Source organism: Cucumis melo, chromosome 11, assembly GCF_025177605.1.
Source record: "Cucumis melo cultivar AY chromosome 11, USDA_Cmelo_AY_1.0, whole genome shotgun sequence".
Lineage (NCBI taxonomy): Eukaryota > Viridiplantae > Streptophyta > Magnoliopsida > Cucurbitales > Cucurbitaceae > Cucumis > Cucumis melo.
In genome coordinates, this window is record NC_066867.1 from 30,858,959 (window position 1) to 30,869,526 (window position 10,568).

At 27.2% G+C, this 10,568-nt stretch overlaps 1 protein-coding gene across 1 annotated transcript; it reads right to left on the bottom strand.

Moving 5' to 3' along the window:
* Positions 1–2,721: 2,721 nt before the first annotated feature.
* LOC103497717 (gibberellin 20-oxidase-like protein) lies at positions 2,722–6,243 on the bottom strand. The gene is made up of 2 exons (XM_008460009.3): positions 3,577–6,243; positions 2,722–3,466 (listed from the first exon to the last, which is right to left on the bottom strand). Exons 1-2 carry the CDS (start codon positions 3,933–3,935, stop codon positions 2,848–2,850), a joined length of 978 nt encoding a protein of 325 aa, XP_008458231.1. The 5' UTR covers positions 3,936–6,243; the 3' UTR covers positions 2,722–2,847.
* Between the last annotated feature and the right edge of the window lie 4,325 nt (positions 6,244–10,568).

The window sequence follows — 10,568 nt, forward strand, 5'->3', positions numbered from 1 at the left end:
AACGTGGCTCCCAATTTCAAACCACTACAACAAAACATAATCTAACCTAAATTTCCATTAGATTTTACTCCTACCTTATATTATATTATATTCTAAACCTTTTGTTTTTCTTTACAACAACCAAAACTTTACAAAATAGAATTAACATAATTTATTTTTCTAAAATTATTTTTTTAGGACAAACACGGGTGAAAATTAAACCTAAGACCTCTTAGTTCTCGCACTATAATTTAATTTGTTCTTTTCTCCATTCAAACAAATGATCGGTAAAAATAATGTTAAGTAAATTTTCAAGTTATTGAGATACTAATGAATTTATATGAAAATTAGAAGATTCAAACCTATGATTTATATATACGTCGGTGTGTCTCTATATATTAAGGATTGGTTTATACCAATTTTTTTAGACAAACATGACAATTTGTACTTTCCTAGTTGTTGCACTTGTAAATACTTTTTTTTTTTATTGTGTTCAAGAAATTATGTTGTGTTGTTATTATTGTAATGGTTTGATTTTTATATTAAAAAATATTCGTTTTTTTAAGATAATAATGAGTGAAGTGATATGTTAGTTAAGTTATGTTCGTATTGACTTATTAATATTAATTTGTATGTTTTTGTTAATTACGATGATCAAAAAAAAAAGTACATTGATAATTGATTTGACTTTAAAATGTCTAACAAATTAATGTATATGGACAAGGGGGAAGTATGCTATATTGGTAGGGTTTACAAGGAAGTGATTGAAAGAAATGAAATGAAATCAAATCCTTTTGTCTTAGAAAATCATATCTATTTTCCCCACACAAATATTTTGTTCTCAATGTTTACAAGAATAACATCTTGTGGTGTGATTTATGTTTTGAATGTATTCATTTAATTGCTAGATTAAATATTATTGTTGGGTTTAATTCTGTTTTGAGATGTTGTAATAGGGTCGTCTACAATTTATCGTCTTGTTCTTGGATCAATGCTTTTCCATTCTGGCTTTCTTTTCTTGTTGCACCTGAGATGGGCATAGTTTGAAAGGATTTCTATCGATCTACGAAGTTTTTCTCTTTCTATATTCTTCCCTCGAAATTCACTTATTGAAAAAATTAAAATTAAAATATCGTTTTAATTTATATATTATCAAAGTCTCTCTAATTCATGTAATATTTTTTTTTCTATATTTTATAAAAAAAAATTTGCTATATATAGCGATTCACTCTATTTTTTTTTGCACTTTACACTGAAATGGCAAAATAGTCTTTGTTCTATTTTAGTATAATAAAGTGAAATGGTTGGAACTATAGACTTTTTTTTTTTTTTTTTTTTTGCAATTTAGGTTGTTATTAACATTTTATTTATAAATTTTAGAAATATTTTTATTAATAAAATTTGGAAAGGGGTCTTTTCAAAAACATAAAAAAGCAGCAAAGTATTATAGATCAATTCCAAAAATGGAAAAAGTCCGGAGATCCACCGTGTAAAATACCAAAAATGCCCCGTCAACAATGGGCGAAATATATTTGGTAACACGATTTAGTACACGATTATTTAATTTGACTATTGTTTGGTATACGATCGTTTAGATTTGTTTTTTCAATTCTATCATTTAATTTAGTTATTTAATTAATTGGATTAGACGATGTTTAGATTTGGCTACACGATCGTATACGATTTTTTTTCAATTTGGTATAAACGATTTTTTTCAATATTCTATATTCATAATCTTTTAGTCTTGATTACCTAATTTAATTATCTAACTAATTTTTTCAAGATTTTTGTACACTAATCTTTTAGATTTGGTTACCTAAAAATGGCTAATGAAGTGAATGAAAAAAAAAATGAAAAAAAGAAAGATGAAGAAAGACATGCAAAACACGATACAAAGAAATATATTTGGTTACACAGACAGAAAAAAAAAAGATGGAACGGAAACCTGAAATATTTGAAAAATGGCTAACTTTATAACACGGTCCGTAAATATTTTAGTAGTTTGTTATATTTAGGAAAGTTTTCCATTTGGAAACATATTAAAGAAAAACTATTTTTTCTTATTATTTAACTAATTTTGATAAAAAGAATTAACCTTCAATTTGTTTTTAGAAATGATAAAAGTTAATTTCAATTTGAAATATTACTTTCAAAAATTCTTGTTTTATTCGTACTTAATTTTGTCTATTGATAGTCGAGATATTTTAAAACCAACGTAATAGTTGGAAAGAAAAAGATTATCAAATAAGATGTTCAATGTCAATTAAACATAATTCAGTACATTTATTTTTTTGTTTTAAAAGTTGATAGTTCGACCATTCACTCGAGTTAAAACCTTATAACAAGAAAACCCCTTTTTATTTTCTTTATAAAATAAAATAAATAAACTATTTATTATATTATCAAGAACATTTCTAAAACTTCTTTGTAAAAAAGATTGAACGAAATAAAAAAAAAAAAAAAAAATCAAAAGTATGGCTAAATTTAGAGAGAGAGAGAGAGAAATTTTAATTTAAAATGTAGATAATGACAATTGAATTATGCTAAATTATTTTATAAAAAATATATAAAATATGAATAATATTTTTTTCATCTGAAAAATATAACAAATAAAAAATAAAGTTTGCTAACTCTTATTTTATAACTTGTTAAATAATTAAAACATTAATTAATCTTTAAAAAGTTTATTATAATTAAATTAAGAGATATTTTTAAAACTAATAAAAATATTAAAACTATGTATTGGATTTTGATTTTGATTTTTCTTTTTTCTGTCTATAAGAATTTCTAAAATTTGGGAATGAAATTTGCAAAAATATTTATAAAAAAAACAAAAAAAAAAAAAAACAAACAAACAATGTGATTAATTCATTTATTAATTATTTTCCCAGCAAAGTCTCTCACGGTGAAACCAACCTTTTCAAATTTCCCTCTTTCATCATTCTCCCTGAACTTCAAATAATCCGAGCAGACAAATGGCTTATACATCCTCTTACCGCCCTCTCCGACCAACTCCTTTGGCGCTGACACCACCTTCTCGTCCTCAAAACCCCAAAAGAAAGCAATCGAGAATCGATTGATCGCCGGCCGCCTCAAAACCACTCTGTGCTCCGACGACCTCAGCCTGTCGTTGCTCCAAGCTTGAAGCAAGTCGCCAATATTCACCACCAGTGCTTCTGATTCTTCACATGGGTTTATGTCAACCCATTTCCCTTCGCTTGATTTCACTTGCAGACCACCTGTTTGATCTTGGTACACAATGGTCACGCAGCTCATATCTGTATGCATTCCAAGTCCTTCTGCTTCTTCATCGTCTTCCAAGGTTTCCGGAGGTGTGTAGTTGTTTATTCTCAGATATCCATGGCAATTCTTGAAATGGGGTTCATGGTATTTCTTCTCAAAACCTTCACCAAAGCTCAGCAGTACGTTCTTTATAATTTTCCTTGATAGCTCTGTCATTTTTTCTCCATATTCTTGCAATATCTCACTTTAACCACATGAAAGTAGATTGTTAGGATAAACGAAGTAATGATCTAGATTACAGAGATAGTGATTCTGAAGTGGATGTGGATGTGCTGTGATGTGAATAGTGTGTACCTGAACTGGTGAGAGCTCTTTTGGTTAAAGAGGAATTCTGCTGAATTCTGAGCAGAGGCTAAGAAGTTTGGACCAGAGACTCTGAGGGTTTCAAAGAATGGGGAGGCTATGAAATGGGGTGTGTAAGTGTTTAAGGAAGAGAGGGGGCCAATTTTGAGCTTGGTTTCTAAAGGGAGGCTGAAAATCTCATTGGAGAAGGAATGGAGTTTGTCGTAGATTTCTTTGGAGATCCCATGGTTTTTGATGTGGAAAAACCCCCATTTTTTGCAAGCATCGGCTAGTGAAGAAAGAGAAGAAGGAGACAAAGGCTGAGAAATGTCTAAAATGGGGAGTTCCACTGAGGCCTTAGATACAGACATGTTTGTCTACTAATTTGTCTATAGCTAGCTAGCCTATACTCCATAGGTGGATAATTATATTCCTTAAAAAGAAAGATGCAAATATCAATCTAAATATAGTTTAGTAGATAAGACATCAATTATCATTTCAAATGTGAATGATTCTTTCGCCTACCTTATAATTGTTTAACTAAAAAAAGAAAGATACAAATAGTCAAAACTTCTACTTTATTGTCTTTAGTTTCAATCATTAGTGGGTTGATTTCTGTCACTTGGAAAAGCAACCATGAAGACAATTAAAACAATAATACAGTGATTTGAAAAGTGGGTAGCTGATTCAGAATTGTGATTAGTGAAAGGGTTTGACTTGACATGCTTAGAAATATTATAAGTTTTTGTTTGTTATGAGGAGCAAGCAGGTATTGTAGGAAGCTTAAATAATGCCAAGCTCTTGCATTTAAATGAAGCCAAGACAGGCTGGTAAGGTGGAAACTTTCTGCTGCAGAGTTCTGTTGTATATATATATACACATCTGTCATTCTGTGCTAATTGGGTTCTATAGGGTTTGGATATTCTTTTTGATTGAGGTTTGACCAATCCAAATACTTTGTTAATAAGCATGTAGAGGTTATAAAAACACTGAATGTAATCATTGTTCGAATATCTTAATTTAAGCCCATAAAGTTTGATCTAGCCTCACATTTAGAAGAATATTTAGCTGTAATTTTAAATGATAATACTGGTGTGTTGATGTTTGTTCTTTAAAAAATGATATATGTTGAGGTCAAATGGGTATCCTCATCTGAAAAGCATCTTTAGTTGCCATTGCCTACTAGATTAGGTCTTGACTTTTCTTTTACAGTTATAAACAATTGCAGATTTTAGATTAAGTCTTTAAGTTGTGTTGTATCTCACACACACGGTGTAGACATGGAAACGTTGACCAAATTGCTTTAATTATAGAACCATGCTAGTTTGTTGGAGCAAATAAGATAATCAGGATCTCTTTTTTCTAATATAAACCTTGAGTCATCAAAACTTCTCGAGCTCAACTTGGTCTAGTGGCCTTGGTTCAATTTCAATAGGTTGATTATTGTTGTTTGGTTCACTTTCTTATTGCAATGGTTGGTTTGATTTTAACAGATTTGATTGATTTTGGTTTTTCTAGTTGGTTATGGTCAATTTGTGTTTGTTTTAAGAAGTTAGAATTAGGTCTTTTATTTTGTTGGACTAACATATTGGCTCAACCAACCCAACTTAGTTACACTTGTAGTTCTTACCATCAACCAGAGGGTTAATAAATTACTGGGCCTAATACCATTTGTTCACTTCATACTAATGAATCTCCACCAACCAAAAGCTTAAGACAAGATGAAATCTTCCCATTTCTAAACTAACTTTCAACCTTCTTTAGCACCAAATATAGGATGATTTAACATTTTTCATTAAGAAAAATATGGGAGAGTTGAGCCAAAAACTAAATATTTCATACCTTTTAAAATGAAAGTTTTTTTCTTTTGGGCTTGTATCATATCAGGGTGAAATTTTCCAAACGAGCCATTTTGCAAGTGGATTAGGATCTTAGTTCTAATATTCTCTAATTCCTCTTTGTCGGTCTTCTCTTTCTCTATCTCTCTCCACTTTATGAGGAAAACCCGTAGATAAACCACAAATCTAGCTAGTGGAAAAAATCAATCCATCAACAAATCTATGTTCAGACAAAGTTCCACATATCCGACGATAAGGTGACCTCTCAAATCCCTTTTCGGTGAGTCCACAACCTCTCCCGTGAATACACAACCAACTACAACTCTGCAGTACAAGTGAAATAAAAAGTCGAGAAGAGAAGAAAATCAATAAGAAGAAGAGGGCAAAAAAAAAGATTAAAAGCTATTTTGTTAATGTTGGTTGATGATGAAGATGTTAGTAAACAAGGCAAAAAATTTCCATTTCAAAAATTGAGACAAAAACTATATGGGACATTGTTTTTGGAGGGGTTCTATACAAATAACTCCAAAGTGAAAAACAAGGGAGTAAGTAAGAGAAGTAAATTGGTTTGGATTCTGAGGATGTGATCAAGAAAAAGTTGAAAGGAAATTGGTTTTAGTGTCTTTGGGAAATGAAACTTTGAACTAATCATGACGAGAAGAAGTATAATATGGCAGACATGATAGATTAGCCTTCTCCATGGATTGTTTTAGAGACCAGTGGTAAAGCCAAAGGCTAATTCACATAAATGGACAATCCACCAATCTTTTGTGTATAACAGAGAGTTAACACTTTATCTACACACAGTCATATCTAATCCTTCCCTATTTGGCTTTGTTTGACCTCCATCTCTAATTTGACTTGAGCGTAGTTGATTAAAGTCATTTGGTCCACAATCCTTTAATCTATACAATATGAAGAAAAATAAAAATATCCTTATATGTGAAAAATATTATTCATGTATAATAATGATACTTTTTGCATGGAAAAAACTAATTTATTACGAAATTGATAGAAGAGATGTTAAATTATAAAGTTAAAATTTATTAACTAAATTAAGAAAAGAAAAGAAAAGAAAATTTCTAGGAGTCAAAGGCGTTTTTTTAACATTTTAAATATAAATATAACAGAGAGGAAACTTTAGATTGAGTATGAAGTAGTTTTTTAAATTGTAATTTCTAGTTGGGTTGTATAAGAAAAAAGTGTTTTTCAAAAATGAAATTTTGTTTATTTATTTTTTAATAAATATCGTTTAAAACATACCTCAAAATCTTTTTTTGAGTGATTGTCAAATACTTGTTTTTAAATTAAACCTTTAAAACTAAAGTTTGCTTGTTTCGTGATTCAAGAATTATTTTGAGAAAAAAAGAATTCAATATAAAACATTATTTTTTATTCGAAAATACGTTTGGTCCTAATTTAAAATTTTGAAATTTGGATTCAAAATTCAATATTTGTGTTTGACTGTGAATTTGAAAATACAAGAATCGTATAGTCATAATTTCTAAAAACAAAAAAACACGATAATTTATTATTTTGAAAATAGACTATTTCTAGTGTGTGTTTTTTTTAAAAAAATCATTTCTAAAAACAGGTATAGCAAACTCGTATTAACTATTTTATTTGTATATTTTTGTCTGTTTTTGTAAATTTATCCTAGGTTTCAAGTTGAAAGATACTTGTACAATTGTTCTCGAAGATATCATATTTCTCTTGTTCTGAGAATGATACCTAAATAGATGATAGATTATTGATATGTTCTCTTTTTTTTTTCTTTTGGAATTTTTATTAATATAGTAGCCAGGATTTAGTGATAAACTTCTACCATTAATAAATTTTGACAGATTTTGTTATATTTGCAATATAGTAAGTTATAAGAGTCTATGTTTGCAGCATAATTTATCAAGGTAAATCATAAGAGTCTATCAATAAGTAGAAAGTCTATCACTAATATAATTTTTTTATATTTACAACTTTTTTAAAACGTTATTATATACATAATTACAATTTCTAAAATTGTAGAAAACGAATAATTTTAATTTGGCTCCCAAAATGTATGAATGCTGAGAGATGGGCCTTTCTGGCCCAGTATTGTTTTCATTTATTGTTGGGGTGAAAGGTTTTTGGGCCAATGTTAACTCAAAGAGGATATCATATCACACTCATAAATGAAGAAGGGAGTAATGGTAGATATAGTATAGTACTATTAGTTAGTAAAGAGAATTAACTACACTTTATTGAATCAACTGTCATAAGTTACTACCTAGAAAAATGATGAAAGAAACCAAAAAAATATATAGCAAAGAAAAGTAAAGAGAGGATAAACTCACGTAATTCATAGAAGAGGATGCATGTCTTTTTCAATTCATGTATGAGTTTTCTATCAAACTCGGATACCGCTTTCCCCTCTCCTCTCTTTTATGGTTTTGGCACGGGCTTTATATAGTTGAGTAATGGTTGAAATTTATCCTCCATATATATATATATAGTTGAATTCATAGTAAAAAAAGAAAAAAGAACAAAGATTGGAAATGAAAGAAATATTAAGATACAAATTGTCATACACTCATCATAATATAACTCTATTTTAGTTTTTAATATAAAAGGAACACAATTTAATGATTCATTAAGATTGTACTACATTAGATGGTCAATTTTTCATATATCATATCCCAAATATCATACTCATTATATATTATTTCGACATGAGGATTTAATAAAACTTAAAATAGTTAAAGAAGTGGATTAATGAATGAATTTATAGAGAATTAAAAGGTAATATATTGTAGTATTAATTAGTTTGATTTAATTCACCGCTATGGAAAGTTTAATGAATAATAGAATAGAAGCATTATTGTGAGTAGATAGGGTAAGAATAAATGTACCCTACTACTAAAAGTTATACTAATAATAATAATAATTAGGGTATGAATAAATGCAATCAAAGTATATATATATATTGAATTTGAACGACGAAATTATTATATATATTCAATTTGCCCACAAACACACACACCCACATTTCATTTTAGTCAAAGTCAAACCCCCATTTATTGTGTGTATGTATATATTATACTATTCTTATGTAGATAATATAATTATAACATATATTTATAATATTTTTCATAACTCTTTACAAAGTGGATTGCACGTCTTCCTCATCACCATGCAACTAAACTTTATAATATATATATAGATAAATTTATATGTATGGATGTGTATATATGTATATAGATGTTGGATTTTATTTTTTTTTTTCTCTTCAAAGCCCCCATTTTTTCTCTTTCAAGTCTAAGAATTTTAACCGTTGGTTTCATAAATGTGAGAATGGATGTAGTAGGAATAGTGTATAGTGGTCAAATGCTTAATTTATTTAGATTAGAATTAATTTTTTTTTATTGATTAGGGTTAGAAATAAGAATAAGATTAGTTTACTTTTGTTAAGCTTTTTTTATTAGTTAGGATTAGTTTACTTTTGCTATAAATAGAATAAATGTATTATTGGATTGTTGATAAAATTCTCTCATTTATTTGAATTACATCAAAATCAAATTGTAAAATTTAAGAAAAAAAACATAGCCTAAATTTTCAAAACAGAAAAATGAAAACAAAATAGTTATCATAAAATGAGACAATGTAAGTGTATGGAGCTCGTAATTATAATTATTTTTCTTTTAAAGAAAACTTCAATTAGATAAAGGAAAGTCCACGATATATATTTGGAATGATAAGGTTTTAAAATTGAAGATTTTCTCGTTTTTTATTTTATTTTTGTGAATCTCATTTATTTGGATCAATTCAATTTGTTAAGATAATTTGTTAATAACTAACATGAACTTAGCTCAACGATATATATATATATGTACCGACAAGAGGTTCTGGATTCAAATCTTCTCATCCATACATTTAATTACGATTTGATTCATATTAATTACTTTTAAGTTTCTAAAAACTTACTTCTCTTACTATAATCTATAAGACTATAACTATAGATATACAAATTAGACCCTCAACAAAATAATTAAATCAAAAGGATTTGGAGATTTAGTTATCTTTGAATAATGGTGGAATATCTTTAAAGATATAGTATCTGTATTATATATATATATACCAAAATTAAAAACAAAAAAGAAATAAAACAAATGAGGCAAATTATTTAAGAAAATACAAACAATGAACAAATGGGGTTAATATATTAAATTCATTAAATCATTCCCACATGCATCTCATCATAATATATATTGGCTTCTTTTTTTTTTTTCTTTTTTTCTTTTCTTTCTATCTAAAACTATATAAAATAAAACATAAGAAGTTAAAATTTGAATTTCATATCACAAGATATATAACCATTAAATTATAATATTTTTATGTTAGTGGGAGAATAATTTAAAATTTTATTATAAAAAAGTGCTTATAGATTATAAGAAAAATTATGCATATAATGAAAATCCTTATGTACAAATTATGCAAAGCATAATTGAGTGGTTAGAGAATTAGTTATATCTTTTGGTAAATAGAGACTACAATCTACTTCTTTTATTGATTTCTAATTAAATGATATAACATATCTTAAAATATAGCTACAAGTTTTATAATTTCGCCCTACCATTAAAATTAAACATAATATATATATATATCATAAATTAAAAGTCAAATTTATGTTATATATATATATATATTAGAATAGGATAGCAGTAAAAAATAGAACATTTAACAAAATATTTATAATTTGTAGAAAAATCGAATATAACAAATTTTTTGTTTTGTTATATGAATTTAAATAGTTTGTCAAAATGTTTTTATTTTTTAAAAAAACTTGTACAATAATAATAGATTGGAAATTAAATGGTTGATCTCTTAAATAAATGTTATGTCAATGCTATTGAATCAAGTGAATTATAAACTTTCATTTTCATCAATTTAAATCTCAAATTAATTTGACAGATTGTGTCAATTTTAATTCTCAACTTTTATTTTGATCATCGATCTAAGCCTCACCTTAAAATGATTTTGTATTTATTAACATCTTCGACCAAATTTGAGGTTTAAATTAATAAAATAAAAAGTTAAGGTTAAAATTAATACAATTATTAGTTTAAAATTCAAATCTATTAGATAAATTAAAGTGATGTTTTCTTTTTCTTTTTTTCTTTTTATGAAAAGAAA

Excerpts from the sequence above, each read along its gene's own strand:
- LOC103497717 (XM_008460009.3), bottom strand. The coding sequence starts at position 3,935 with ATGTCTGTATCTAAGGCCTCAGTGGAACTCCCCATTTTAGACATTTCT. Across the intron at positions 3,467-3,576 it reads AAGAGCTCTCACCAGTTCAG|TGAGATATTGCAAGAATATG; the intron begins GTACACACTATT and ends ATGTGGTTAAAG.